General features: G+C 43.2%; 1 protein-coding gene across 1 annotated transcript; it reads left to right on the forward strand.

Annotated features, from left to right (window-relative positions):
* The first annotated feature begins 415 nt into the window (after positions 1-415).
* On the forward strand, positions 416-15,588 carry PAX9 (paired box 9). The gene is made up of 4 exons (XM_045901969.3): positions 416-761; positions 1,525-2,151; positions 5,114-5,256; positions 15,239-15,588. Exons 1-4 carry the CDS (start codon positions 758-760, stop codon positions 15,491-15,493), a joined length of 1,029 nt encoding a protein of 342 aa, XP_045757925.1. The 5' UTR covers positions 416-757; the 3' UTR covers positions 15,494-15,588.
* The last annotated feature ends 242 nt before the right edge of the window (positions 15,589-15,830 follow it).

Genomic DNA, 15,830 nt, shown 5'->3' on the forward strand with positions numbered 1-15,830 from the left:
ATCGGCCTACCGTCTCACACCTGAGCTCTCGCCACCTGGCATAGGCTGGAGTGAGGAGGTATCATCCCCCGGTAATAGCGTCCTTCTCCAGACAGCCCCTGGAGGCCTGCATGACAGGCTATTCTAAGAAGCACCCCCCTCCCCCACCCGACGGTGGCCCCCACCTCCCACCTAGAGTTTTAACTTAAATTCTGAGGCGTCTGTTTTCCCCTCCCCCCAAGTCTCCTCAACTCCTTCCCCCTTAGAGTCTCTCATATTCCGACCAAATGATTTCATTTGCTTATTCAGCATTTTTATCAGCTTGATTTTGTTGTCTGTTTGCGCTGCCCCTAGGAAGGTGTCAAACACCCATTTTCATTGTATTTAGTCACCCAGGTGCAGAGCAAGCTTGAAAGAGACAGCGGAAGGACTTTCCCGGACTGCACTGTCGCTCAGCGGCCCGCACCAATCACCACGCAGCTTGACCTCGGGCCCTCCTCTTTGAGGGCGTGTCCCCAGTGAGTGATAGACGGAGCCGCCCGACCCAGCTCAGGCCAGCCCACGTTGCTGCTTAGATTGAAATGCAGAACTCTAGCCTCTTTCAACGGGGCACAGACTTCCTTTTACTCCTTCCTTCTGCACTCTCGCCGCCTCCTCCTGGGAAGAAGCGGAGGCACCGGCTGCCCGGGGCAGCGGCAAGACGGGCCACTGAGGCTGTGCGAAAAGTTTCTTTTTGGGAGCTCGGAACTGGGGCCCCGTTGGTGTATAGCTCGGAGCAATGGGTGAGTGGCGGCGGGGGACGCTGTCAGAGCCGGGAAGGGAGGGAGGGAACCAGAGGGCGAGGGAGGAAGGGAGGGAGCGCGAGGGCGCGCACCACTGAGCGCTCACACTCTTCTTATTGACTTTGCTCGCGTTCCTACAAGTTGTTAGAAACACGCTAAGGGTCAGGGCACACAGCAGTTCAGTATGAACGCTGGCTACTGGGTTGCTGTTGATGCCATTTTCTGATATTAAAGGAAGAGAGCGGTGGCATCAGCAAGCTCCGTAGCCTCAGTGCGGACCAAGTTTTGTTTCACACAAACTCACGCACTCAGAACAGGAAAAAAAAATCCAAACCAACTGTAGTTTCTCCTAGACCTTGTCTAATTGCTCCAGGCCCCAGGCGGGGCGCTGGGGCTCAAGGGGTAGCAGCCCAGAGACTTTAGCGCCGAGAAGCCAAGAAGGAGCTGGTTGCAGGCGTCAAGACCGATTTCCCCGCCTGCTTCGGAGGCTTTTGAACACTTGGAGCGGCCCCGCGTCTCACCACTTTATTTGCTTGTAGTGGCCGCAGACACCACTGGAATGGGGGGAGGGAGTCCGACTCGACCTTAGTGGTTTGGGGCCATTGGGCAAGGCTCGGGGGCAGTAGGGTTTGGGAAAAGCCCAGGTCCCGAGTCCCGGGTGGGTGCATCTGCCCTGCCTTCTGACGTCGGCGGAGGCCGAGTGGTAAACGGCTGTCCCAAACTGCGGGTGCGCGTCCCCGCGCGCCGTGTGTTCGTTTTGCAGAGCCAGCCTTTGGGGAGGTGAACCAGCTGGGAGGAGTATTCGTGAACGGGAGGCCGCTGCCCAACGCCATCCGGCTTCGTATCGTGGAACTGGCCCAGCTGGGCATCAGACCGTGTGACATCAGCCGCCAGCTACGGGTCTCGCACGGCTGCGTCAGCAAGATTCTGGCGCGCTACAACGAGACTGGCTCGATCTTGCCAGGAGCCATTGGGGGCAGCAAGCCCCGAGTTACCACCCCCACCGTGGTGAAGCACATCCGGACCTACAAGCAAAGGGACCCTGGCATCTTTGCCTGGGAAATCCGGGACCGCCTGCTGGCGGACGGCGTGTGTGACAAGTACAACGTGCCCTCGGTGAGCTCCATCAGCCGCATCCTGCGCAACAAGATCGGCAACTTGGCTCAACAGGGCCATTACGACTCATACAAGCAGCACCAGCCGGCACCACAGCCGGCGCTGCCCTATAACCACATCTACTCGTACCCCAGCCCCATCACGGCGGCCGCAGCTAAGGTACCCACGCCGCCCGGGGTGCCTGCCATCCCCGGGTCGGTGGCCATGCCCCGTACCTGGCCCTCCTCCCATTCCGTCACCGACATCCTGGGCATTCGCTCTATCACCGACCAAGGTAAGGGCTCAGGGGCCGGATGGTGTGGATGTGCAGAGCCTCCCTCTGCACCCTCGCTGGTGTCTCTGTATCTGCGGCCTCCGGGCCCGGGTCTATCCCACCACCTGAGGCTTTTTCCTTTGGAAACTAAGGAGTCCTCCCAGGGGGTGTTCTGATCTCATTAACTTGAAATTCATGCCCTCCGTTTCCTTACCACACACAGTCTCCTGCCTCATCTCAAACTACCAGACCCATAACATCCCCCCATCCCCAACACATGGTTCGCATTTTCCACCCTCCCCCGCCTCTCGCGCCGCTGCAGCCTTAGACCCGCTCGCTCACTTGGAGAGCGCGGCCCGGGTCGGACTTGGGGCGCAGCCCGGGAGGCCTGAGCGGGCGTGCGGCTGCTGGCTGCAGACACCGCTGCGGGCAGCTTGTTTGGGGATCAGATGCGGCCGCGAGGAGTTGGGCACCCTGTGGAAATTGCAGTATTCTTGGATTCTGGCAATCAGGCCAAATTTGCTCAGGCAGGAAGTTCAAATGTCACCTAATTGGTTTCATTCTTATGCTTCACTTCATTTTCCTCGGAAACGGAGGTCCCGAAGTTACTACTAGTAACTTGCATGTTACTGCATTGCTCTTTCTGGGACTAATTTTCTGCTTTATTTCTCTCTCTCTCTTTTTCCTATCGCCCCCACCTCTGGCCTTTACCTTAACAGACTTCACTATATGTATCTTAGGAAGTGGCACCAACCACTGCTGTGATGGGAACAAAATGCAGGGTGATTTCATCACGTCCTCTCTTCTTTCCTGGTTTCCCCAAGCCTGTGGATTCCCTTGAGGGCCCCCAAGTCCCTGGGGATGCAAGTGGACATCTAGTACCTGCATTTTCGGCGGTGCCACCCCCACTGTTCCTTTCCTTTCTCACCCTTGACCTTGCTGGGTAGCAAGTGTCTTTTCTGCTTGGTAAGAACCATTCCCTGAGCCCTTCTGCACAGTTGGGCTTCCACAGACCAGACTTTGTTTTCCTTTACTTCATAATTAAACAAAACAACAACAACAGCAAAGAAACTGGCATTAACTTCTTTCTCGGTAGGGGGATAAAGTCAAAATGTCTTAGACACAGAATTTAAAGAATACAGAGAACAGAGCCCACCGTTTTAATTTCTTAGCCGAAAGTTTAAAAAGTGCAGGGGAAAAATTAAGTAGGGAAAAGGGGGGGAATAGTTCCTTTAATTGTTTCCTGCCTTTTTCTGTTGCCACCACATTGGCACAATTATCTTTTTAAGTAATTAAAGCAGAGCCCTGATTTCTCATCTTCTTGTTTGCTGCCTGTGAATTTACAAGATTCTTCCAGGAGCTCAGTTTTGTCTTATTCGGAGCTGGTTGGAGCTTTAGTTGGAGAGAGTTTGCCCTTGATTTATAGGATAAACTGACCTCACTGACATTTAAAGGAAGCCCCTGTTCATGGGAAAGTGTGAGATCAGCAGAAATGGGGGCTCACAGGGGGATCTCAATTTCTTAAGATAACTTCAGGCTTGTGCCCACCGATTGCCTTTTGTCTGGGAAGGCAAAGAGAGACTGGCAGTTCTTTGCCAAAACACAGTTTCCTGGTGCAAATTGGAACACAATCTAATTCTTTGGAGGGGGGGAATAGGGAAAAAAGACGGACAGAGTTGATCTTCCCTGGGGATTCTACAATCAGACCAAGTATCAGTTGGAAAAGTAATGGATTATATGCAGAGGAGCATTTTTTAATTCTAGATGTTGTTGATTCTGGATGCCAGCTTTAAACAACCTGTTTTCTGACAAATCTGTGACTATAAAATGATTATCTCTATAAGTGATCAATTCTACAAATGATCATTTCTACAAATCAAAGCACCGTGTCAGATGGAAGTATTTAAAATCAGGTTGTAGTGGCTTTGTCAAAACTTCAGTCCTCCACCTATAGGTTCCAAAGACAAAAACACATTGCTCATAGTCTTCAAATACCTTTTCTTTAAAACTGCACTAAGTCATTTAAAGATGGCAGTGATTCAATAGGCACACTTCTAGGTATTGTGGTAATCAGTTTACAGCATATAATTTTCTTTGTATCTCTATTAAAAACATAAAGGATAAATGACAGCGTTACTCCCTTTTTAAAAACACTTAATTCTGCCTTCATTTCCTTAACTTTTTATTTCATTAAAAAAAAACAACCCTCTCTCTTATAACCTTACCACTGACGCTGGTGGCATTTACAGTGGTAATTGTAGTATTTACTTTTTAAGTTATATGCACATAACCTCACATACTTAATGTGTAGACACAGAGCATCAAAGGTCGTCACATATAAATTATGCACACACAAGACAAACTATGCATGTACCTTTTGCATGTGCATTGTGGGCATCTTGTAGTTACTTGTTTGCAAAGGACTTTGCAGGTCTTTTGTCTCCTCTATTGACGTAAGTACTAGATCCCCACAGCACGGTGAGCACTTTTCTGGATGTCTCTGAGCACCGGCCCAGGCCAAGGACGGTTAGGCCAAGGGCGCTCCTCTCTCCCTTTTCAGTCCGCACCAGTCCCCGTTTTCGTCAATCCCGAGTCGACCCTGGGTTAGGACTGGGACGAACAGCGCATCCAGCTTCACGTGTTTCATTCCTCGATTTAGGAAAACTCTCAGGTTCCTTGCATTCGATTTCCCGGGGGAATGAGGAGGGGAGGAGGAAATCAAAGGCTGTTGAAAAAGGGGGGGGAAAAGAAAATCTTCCCGCAGGCGTGGGTGAAGGAGCTGGGAGAGGCCTACTCTGAGGAGAGTAAACTTCGCCGGGCCCTGGGCCTGGAAGCCGGCGAGGCCGCGCCTGGGCCCGGCGCCCCCGGGAGGTCGAGGGCAGGGGTCGGAGCCCTGGAGCTCGCGGGTCGCGGCTTCGCGCCGCGTCTCAGGAGGGGGCGCGCGGGTTGGATCTCCAGCTTGACGCCTTCTCCTCCTCCCCAGGCGTGAGCGACAGCTCCCCCTACCACAGCCCCAAGGTGGAGGAGTGGAGCAGCCTGGGCCGGAACAACTTCCCGGCCGCCGCCCCGCACGCGGTGAACGGGCTGGAGAAGGGAGCCCTGGAGCAGGAAGCCAAGTACGGCCAGGTGAGGAGGCGAGGGCCCCGCCGGGTGGGCCGCTTGGCGGCGGGGTCTGGGCGACGGGGGGCCCGGTTCCTTTCGGAGCCTCGACCTAGGGGAAGCCCAGGCCGAGCACCCGTCACTGCCGGGCGTCCCATCCCGGTCGGCGGAGGCGGGACCGAGGCCCGGACCGTCCGCGGCGGAGTTGAGGCCTCGACCCCCCGCCAGGAGCCCAGGAGCCCGGGGGCTGGGGCGGTGGAAGCGCCTCCAGGCCTGCGTGGCCTCTGCAAGCGCCGGCAGGCCGCGCCCGAAGCCCACGGCGCTGCTCGCACAGGGGCTGGTGACCCACGCGAGGCGCGTCCGCAGGGCCGGGCGACCCCGCTGGGTTCTCAGGGCGACGCCCGCCGAGCGCACGCCTGCGGGTCTGTGGGCTGCGGGGTCCGCACGCTCGGACATTGCTCGGGCCGCGGCTCCCCGAAAGCAAACAAACGAGGCTCGCCCTGCGATAGTGGAGAGAGGGCAACCAGATAAACTTAATATTACCATTTCCCGATTGAAGGTCACGGTGTAATCTCCCAAAGGAGGTTTGTGAGAAAACCCTCAAATTATACGGACCGGCTGTGGACCGCTTAATTTTTCCTTCCCTCTGTTCCTCCCCCGACTCTGCAAAAGAAAAATTAAAACACTCGTGTTTTTTTTTTCCCCCTGAGAAAAACTAAGCAACCACCACCACAAAAGCCCTAGAGTTTTGAGTCTAAATTCATCACCAGGACGGAGTCCGGAGCTCAAAGCTCTGAAAAGCAAGCAAACAAACACAGATCTTAAGGCAGCCTAAGGTTTCTTAGAGCAGATCTGGGTAGATTTGCAAATTTCTTAATACCAAATTCTAATTCCAGAGCCTCAAAATACCCAATTTTCGTTTTATTATTGTGAAGTCATAGAACTCTTAGTGTTTTCTTATCTGTCAAAATCAGCGTTTTACTTGTTACTTTTGTTCACTTGGGAAAAAATCCTAATCCTTGTTTTCTCGAACAAACCCCATTTCCATTTCCTTTTCTCTCCCTTATTTTGCTAAAACAGAGTCAGATACATATTAGTAGCTCTCCCATGACAAATATCCCAGAAAATAGCAGCGAAGAAAGAGTCCCTTTCCCGAGTATGTTTCTACTGTAAAGAATACCAAGGAGAAATTATATGAAAACTTGCCATTTTCTTTTATAAAAAGCCCTTCATTCATAAAGAAGAGGCAGTATAGCATTGGTTAGGAACTCCGATCTTCTGGTACCATTGTCACTAAAGCAAGTTATTTAACCTTTTAGCACCTCCATTTCTTCATCTTTAAAAGGGGGAAATAATAGTCCCAACCTCAGGAGATGTTGTGAAGATTCAGTGAGATAATGCAGCCGTATGGCACATAGTAAGCTTCCATTTAATAGTACCTGTGGTTATAAATGGCGGTTGGAGATTGACTTTTAAAAACAAGCAATTTTTTTTTCTTTTGGTGAGAATAGACTTTGTTCAGAGAGCTCATAGCCAAAAAGTGCCAAGGCATTTTGTTACAAACGTTAGAAGGAGTGTTTTTAAAGCACCTAGCATAGTAGCAAGCATTTAATAGGTGCTCAGTAGTTTTTATTGGGTCATCATTTGTTATAATAACATCAGGAAGTAAAGAGTTGAAAAATAGTTTTTAATTCTCACATGTAGTTGATAAACCCAGTTTATATATAAAGCAGTGTCATAATTCAAAAATCCTTGGTTATTTCATTTTTTTCTCCCTTGAATTATAGATCTAGTGTTTATACTCATTTAGAAATGGTTAATTTATACACACATATCAAAACCACACAGACAGGTTTAAAATAAAAATAGAAGACTGATTCAAATAATCTACTCTGTATATTCTGAACATTAAAATTGATTACATTTAAATACTAAATATTATATCACTAAATTATGAGATTTATAAAAGCAAGCAAATGAAAGACACAAGTGGCCAAATAAGTATTGTTCTAAATACATAAGAGAACAAGTTAATTTTTTTTCCAGAAGAAAAAGATATTTATATCTTAAATTTGGAAACTTCTTTTTTTTTAAAGATTTTATTTATTTATTTGAGAGAGAGAAAGAGAAACAGCACAAGCAGGGGGAGGGGCAGAGGGAGAAGCAGACTCCCTGCTGAGCAGGGAGCCCTGACAAGGGGCTCAATCCCAGGACCCTCAGATCAGGACCTGAGCTGAAGGCAGACCAACTGAGCCATCCAGGCACCCCAAATTTGGAAACTTCTTAATTGCAGTATGCTAATCTTCTGCATTGCCATGTAGTAATATAATTCAGATGATGTAAAATTTCAAAACTTGAAAAGTTTCTAAGCACAATTAAATCAGTGGTTACTCTATTATAATTATCAAAATTGTGCTTAATGATGAAGGTGTGCTGAGTAGGCACAGAAATTGAGGCTGTGTCATTTTGTGAACAGTTGTGGAATTTAGACATTGATTTCCTTGAGTGTAAAATTCTATACTAATACTTGCTCATAAATAAAAAAGCAGTGGTAAGGTGTGTTGTGTGTATATATATGTGCATTTCTCTTACCAATATTCAAAGGGCAGCTTTATTTTTAAAAGTTATTTTTCAAAATGTTATCAGCATAAGTACACTTTTACAACAAAAATGTAAACTTAAGAAACATTTCTCCTCTATTTGTATTATGAACAAAATTTGAAAGCTTTTGACAAATTCTCAAAAATTATGCACATAATACTTTCAGGGCACTTATAATTTTTATTAAATAGTGCAATATTATCTGTTCCCAGTTTCAATTTAGTATATAGAGGAGGAAATTGAGAATTCAGAATCCTAGGAATTAGAGCATAATCTTTTCCCAGAAGACACCTGTAAAATTACCAAAGGGACTGAATTGACAACTGATTGTAGGTACGTGATTACCGTAATCTAGAGTTTCTATTTTCAGTTTAAACTGCAAAAAAAAAAAAAAAAAAAAAAGAAAAGAAAAAGAAAGATGCCTGATCGCTAGTAATTAGAACCTTATGGACATTTCAGCTGTATACACACCTATCTTTTGTTTTTTAAAATACTAATACAGAATATTCAAACTTGTCTTACTGATTAATATTACATTGAAGTCAATATTTTATATTACCATTCAGAAGTACTTATTATCTACCCTTTGGGATAGAAGAACAAGAATATTTATTTGTTTGGCTTTTTTCACCTGCATTTAATATTGGGCCAGAAATCCTTAATCTCATCTAATTCTGAATGGCAACCATGTTCTCTTGTTCTTTTTTTTTTTTTTTAAAGATTTTATTTATTTATTTGAGAGAGAATGAGAGAGAGCACATGAGAGGGGTGAGGGTCAGAGGGAGAAGCAGACTCCCTGCCGAGCAGGGAGCCCGATGCAGGACTTGATCCAGGGACTCCAGGATCATGACCTGAGCCGAAGGCAGTTGCTTAACCAACTGAGCCACCCAGGCGCCCTGTTCTCTTGTTCTTGATGCTGGTTCTCTTCTGTTGAAAACAAAATCTCTACTGAATGCAATTGCATGGCAAAGAAAAGGAGGGGGATTGGAATATATCTACCCTTTTACATGGTACTTAGTGAATTAATGCTTCATTTAATTTAAAAAGTCTATAAATAGTTGTATAGTTCTTGAAACATTTTCTACAATTGGGCATACTTTCTCAGAAAAAATATATTGCATATCTGGTACTCTAACTGAAATAATCTGAATGTTAGATTTACAAGCTTTGAGTATCTCCAATTTTGGGTAGTGTATGTTAACTCAGACAGCAAGTTTAATATAATGTTAGCTACAGATTGAAATGCAGAGATGGGGAATAGTCTATACAAACTTGAACTTAAGAAAAAGTTTAGTTTTAGAGTTAAACGAGTTGTGAAAATGGTTGGATTCGGAGGCAAATTAATCTGGAATTCTTACGGAACATTCATTTGTGTATTGTATTTGAAATAAAGATAGTATTTCAGAATCATGAATATAATTTTCTAGTGCATTATTTTAAACACTGGTTGTCCTTGCAGACATACTGTTTTCATGAAAATATAAATGAAGTTGTACTGGATTTTTCATCATATGAAATAAAGTTAATTTTTGTCTTAAATAATTTATAATTTTATAGAGAATCCAACTGTTGGCAAATGCCAATAGAGAGACTTGAAATTCATGATGTTATCTATTATGAAAAACATTCCTTGACCTGGGTTGCTTTTAACTATTTGTGTCTTAAAACAAGATTAATGATTATGTAGTAGTAAAATGTGTCATATAAAATACAAAAAAAAGTAATTTGAAATTTTTTCAAGGCTACCTTAATTTCAATATTTTGGAAACATAAAACTTAGGAAAAAAATTTAAATAGCAGCTTTCCATTACCTAAAGACATTTAGATCTGCAGTGTGATAACTCAGTATAAATAAGATCTTTTTGGATGAATGTTGAAACCATACTGTACAACCGTCATTTCACTTTCTGAGATTTGTTTCACTAGGTCTTTGCATAATGAACTGGGAAGGGTAGAACAACAGTCAAACAAAAAAGATTACAAAATCTTGTTTATTCTCCAATCTGAAACTTTCTTGCTAATGATATGGAGGCTAAATTCTAGGTGAAGCACATCTCAATTTGTGGCTAAATCTACTTTATGATAAAGCCAAAGTAAACTCATTTTATCATAAGGGGAGGACCAGGTAGAACTGATGAGCGGATGAAAGATTGTGGGTATAGGACTTGGCAGTGCTATCTGCATTTTCTTCAAGAGAGAAAATGTTGAGTAGACAATGCCCTGAATGTGAAGACTACTGGTCTATAACTTGTAATTTCCAGACAGTTGTCATACCAGTTTTTTTTTTTTTCTTGTGGTCAGAAGTGTTTGGATATTAATGCATTTCCATTTTCGGGGGGCGGGGTGGTGAATAAATAGAACAAGCATAAATCAAATAGTGAAGGGCTACGTTAGAACTTTTTATTTACTTTTTTCAACAGCTTTACTCATGTTGCTTACTTAAAGTGTAACACCAGTTCTGTGATAAAGAGTGTCTAGTTTTCCTGATGTTGTTTTGTTTTTTTTTTAAAGCAAGAGTATCGCATCTTCTGCTTTCAAAAGGCTGCACTAACTTAGGTATACAAATGATTATGAAACACCTATGACGTGTCCAGTTTTATGAGGATGTTGAAATGATTAAGGCAAACTCCTGTCCTCAAACTGTTTGTAGTCTAGCTCTCGGCTAATACAGCTTCTCAATGTACTAATTTAAAAACATATTTTTAAAAAGTGACAAATCTATATTTCTAACATTTTAGAACAAGTAAAATGAAAACTCATGCTTTCATTCAAGCCTTAACTGGACATTGTATTTTATGTGTTTTTTTCTAGACTATTTCCTTTAATGACAGTGAGATAAAATCTGTCTTTTTCTAAAAACATTCAACAAAGCAAGTAACTTACTCTTTTTAGGGTATGCAGTTTGGTATATTTTACTTTGAATTTGTAAATCTCATTCTCAAAATTATGTAGAAGAGAGTTTGCTTCAGGGAGGATCCTTGTATAGTTCTCTGCGGGGAGAGGATTCTCATGGCTTTTATGGAAGATCCACATAAAAAAAGGGGTTGATGGATTGAGGTCTTATTTATGGAATCTTTAGGTAAAGTAATTTTCAAAAATGAGATTTCCATTACATGCCCATTGCTGGGGTTTCATTTGGAAAATTTGTTTACTCTTCTCTGGGGATTCCGTATGTTGGTTGATTTATAAATCATATTTACAATCCAATTAAATAGAGTAATTTAGCATGTTTGCTCCCACTATATTTATGGTGTACATTTGGTAGTCTCTACTTAGCCTAACTAGCTTTTCAGATTAATTACATGCCCTTCACTGAAAACATTAAACAGATTTGGGAAGTTTAAGTCATGTACTCTTTTACTGGAAAGAATAAACAAACATCAATGCTACCTGTAGTTGTTTTCCTTTGTGGTGGAAAATTTTACTATTCAGTGATTGCTTCATAAATAACAATTACTTTATCCAGTAGAGATTTATATCTTTTACTGATGTCATGTTTCAAAATTAATGGAAAATCGATAGGTTTATTGAGTCATTAGAATGAATGGATAGTGAAGATGGCAGGTACATTTTAAAGCATGTTTTTCATCTCATCTTTCTTATGCTGCTTTTCCTCAATTTCTAAATCTGACCTTTAAAAGTAAAAAGGAAAATTAAGACAAAACTTTTTAGCCCCAAACCTGGGTCATAATTTAACCTGAGGGAAAGCTAAGAGTTATTTTTATACTGTTTGAAGATTTCTGTGGGTTTTTTTTTTTTTCTTTTAAGCAAAGGCTTTTGCCTCCTCGGCAAGATGAGATCAGACCTCCTTAAGCTTCCCCTCTTACTCATCCTTTCTGCAATACAGAGGGACTGCATCACTAAAATGACTCTAAATATGTTGTGGATTTTAGAGAACTTTGAAAACTTAATACTAATAGTAATACTAACATAAAAGCAAATTTGGTGCCTTAAGTATGAGCAATTGGACAAATATGGAAAAAATTAGTAGTGTTTATTTTATGCTCGACAAACAAATGTAGTCACAGAATAAGTAAGGCACCTGAAGGTAACACAGGCCTAAATCCAGGGTTCTACCTCCCCCTGAATCCCAGGAGCATTATGTAAGATGAGAGTTCAGTCCAGCCCAGTTTCTCAGTGGGGGGATGTTTCAGGGCCAAAAGAAGTGGGTCCACATAAGGGGACTGGAGACATTGCAACAGAACAGCCAGATAAAAGGGGCACATCAAGGAACAATTGTTCCAAGGGCAAAGGTGTAAGGGGAGGAAGGGGAAGATGACGAAGCAAGTGTTTCAGAGGAAATGGTAATTGCGGATGATAGAAGAAATGCTAAGAAAAAAGAATGGGCAGGAAAAATTCAGCTGTCATGAAAATTAGAATTCATCAACACATTTTTTTGGCTAACTAGAGCATTGTTTCTGTCATGTATAATGTTAAATAGTTTAACCTTATGTACTTATAAAGTGTTGAGCAAAGGTTTTCACTATTTCAAAAATAATTTTAACCTTAACATTCTTATTTTATGGGGGCACCTGGGTGGCTCAGTCGTTAAGCGTCTGCCTTCGGCTCAGGTCATGGTCCCAGGGTCCTGGGATCGAGTCCCGCATCGGGCTCCCTGCTCGGCGGGAAGCCTGCTTCTCCCTCTCCCCCTCCCTCTGCTTGTGTTCCCTCTCTCGCTGTGTTTCTCTCTGTCAAATAAATAAAATCTTTAAAAAAAAACCAAACATTCTTATTTTATGATTCTTGGTGACATTGGTGTCAACAGTATAAAATATTAATTAATCTAGAATGGAAGAGGCCAATACAGATGCAAATACGTTTCTATAAGTGGACTAGAATAATTCCTTTTTAAACTCATTTCTTATGGGTTATTGGGAAAATCGTCCACAAACATGATTGGAACTATAATCTCTATGCAATTCTAGATTTCTTCTGCAATTTGATAGCTATCTTACTTATCTTCTGAGAGCCTTAGAGTGTGTCTCCTTTGAGCCATTCTCTGATGAGCCATCCTCAGAAAGGGAGAAAAGATTTTTTTTTTTTTAGAAGTTAAACAGAATGAGGATCTAACAATGAGAATGGGGTTCTAGAAGGAGAATCTTTTACAAGATGTTATCTCAAAAGAAGCTCTAGTTTGATATTAAATTGTGTCTGTCTTTTAATTGTCCTGGAAAAAGCAGGAAAAGATCTGCTACAGAGGATCCCGTGTCAGACAGGGGTGATAACTTCTTCTAACACATGACCATTGACTTGCCAATTGGCCCAGGGTAAATGGCTAAATTCCTTAATCTACATTCTTGCGTATAAGAAGAGGCTAAGATTTCATTTATATTTTAAAGTGATGTGCAATGATTTCTTTGTTAAAAAATAGAGCACCTGGGCGCCTGGGTGGCTCAGTTGGTTAAGCGACTGCCTTCGGCTCAGGTCATGATCCTGGAGTCCCGGGATCGAGTCCCGCATCGGGCTCCCTGCTTGGCAGGGAGCCTGCTTCTCCCTCTGACCCTCCCCCCTCTCATGTGCTCTCTCTCTCTCATTCTCTCTGTCTCAAATAAATAAATAAAATCTTTAAAAAAAAATAGAGCATCATCCTATACATTTTAATTTCAATTGAACATTGCATTGTAATCGTTACATATTATCTTATCATTATTATAAACCCAGTAGTTTATAATGAGTTACAATTCATCAGTCTTCATTATTCCACAAAATATGTTGGATATTTCTTGGTGCCTGGGACATAGGACATACTCAAAAAGCCTTAGTGTCCTTTCCCTTTCCTCTGACAACCAGAACAGGGGGTATGTGTTCTTACAGACCGAGTACATAAGGATAATCCCTCTACTTTTATTCTTATTTCGTCAGAAATCCATGAGCAGTGTTAAGTCATACCCATGTGTTTATTCTACTCTCTGTATTACCCTAAACTGACAAAATCATTTTTGAGAGCCCATCATTGCATACTCATAGATGTGGAAGTGAAAATAATAACCAAATGAATTAAATTGGAAAATAATTTCTGTGTGGCAGTCGAATTGGGAAAAGTATCTAATTAACAGACGTCTGCTTTTCTTCTAAGGATTGAATCAGTTTTACTACTAGTAATTCTAGTATTTACATTACACTCTCACTAGGAAATATGTTGATATGTTAATTCACATCACATCAGGGAAAAGATTTACTCTTTATTTCTAAATAATGTAGAAATTGAGGGGAAAAAAATAAGTTACTTGGAGGAGGATGCCAAGTGTTCATGCCAGAATCAGGATTAGAAATCAGGGTGTTGGGGCGCCTGCGTGGCTCAGTTGGTTAAGCGACTGCCTTCGGCTCAGGTCATGATCCCAGGGTCCTGGGATCGAGTCCCGCATAGGGCTCCCTGCTCTGCGGGGAGCCTGCTTCTCCCTCTCCCACTCCCCCTGCTTGTGTTCCCTCTCTCACTGTGTCTCTCTCTGTCAAATAAATAAATAAAATCTTAAAAAAAAAAAAAAAAGAAATCAGGGTGTTTTTGTTGTTGATAGTAACAGAACTGACAATAATTCATGGGATGCCAAGAGAGTGCTGGTTTCTGGGCAGAATCGCTTGCCAGGGCTGCTGCATTTTGTTTGCAAACTAAGATTTTACATTTCAATTCATTTCAAGAGATTTATCCATGTAGCTTTTAAAAATTCCTATCGCAGGACCCCAAAACTTTGCAAACTGATTTTCCAATTTTAAAACCACACATACCCAGTTCTTTTCTATTCCAAGAGACAGTTTCCTTTTTGATAAAACAGCTCTGGGAAAAAATACCCCCAATCTTCATGTAAAAACTCTTACAAGACAACTGCCTGATTTTGCATGTCCTTTGTCCAACAGGCATTTTCAACCTGACATTTTAAAATATGGCCCATGTTTTATTTAACAAAGGTCGTGTTCATTTTGAGTTTCTAAAGTGACAGCCTACACTCTGTGCCCTTCTTTACTGGAAATGAAAGCTACACCAACCAGGCCCTTCACCAATGCTTCAACAAAAGAGCCTAACAAAACCAAAGTACAGGGAAGGTTGACAAAGGCATTCGGATAGCTGAACAGCTTCTGAGAGTATTTAATCACCATTAATTCTTTCCTCACCCTCTATTTCCTTCCTATAATTCCAAATAGCAAAGCAAATACTGTGAATTTTCTGGTTGTAGCCTCCTCAAAACGTCTGTGGAAGGAATAATGTCTTGTCTTTTGGCATTATGTTTAAGTAGCAAGCCTGGGGATGCGTGTAGAATGTAAGGATCAAATAAAAAAAAAAAATCAGGAAGTAGAGTCAGAATATTGCTGCTACTACTCCTCAGAACTTACATTCTGCCACTTTCTGAAAACCGGTGAAATGTCAACTCCTGCAATGTGATTACCTTCACCTCTTCTCTTTTCCTACTCTCAGGCACCAAATGGTCTACCCGCTGTCAGCAGTTTTGTGTCTGCGTCCAGCATGGCTCCATACCCCAGCCCGGCCCAGGTGTCGCCTTACATGACCTACAGCGCCGCTCCTTCCGGTTATGTGGCTGGACACGGGTGGCAACATGCCAGTGGCACCCCACTCTCCCCCCACAACTGTGACATTCCCGCATCGCTGGCGTTCAAGGGAATGCAGGCAGCCAGAGAAGGTAGTCACTCTGTCACGGCTTCTGCACTCTGATGGGAAATTCTGTCCGCGCGGCAGCTTCACCCCGTCTCCCCTCAGCACACCCTCCCCCTCTTCCCTGGTCTCGGATCCCACCCCTCCCGCCCTCTCGCCCCCAGAGCTGGCTTTACGGACTCACATCCTTTGTGCTGATGACACTTAAATATTTCTTGCCATAACTTCTCTCTTACAGAAAACCTGACATGACTTTAGGATTTGAAAACAAAAGCAATCTTAAGGATTTAATGAGACATTCGTGTTGCCCACACACTGTTTTAACGTAGCAAAGAAACCTGCACCCCTCAAAGGGCTTAAGGAACTTTTAACACTAGTCTTTGGTAAAACCACATGT

Source organism: Mirounga angustirostris, unplaced genomic scaffold (genome assembly GCF_029215605.1).
Source record: "Mirounga angustirostris isolate CCGP_5_RB_7025 unplaced genomic scaffold, mMirAng1.0.hap1 SCAF_9, whole genome shotgun sequence".
In the NCBI taxonomy this organism is placed as follows: domain Eukaryota; kingdom Metazoa; phylum Chordata; class Mammalia; order Carnivora; family Phocidae; genus Mirounga; species Mirounga angustirostris.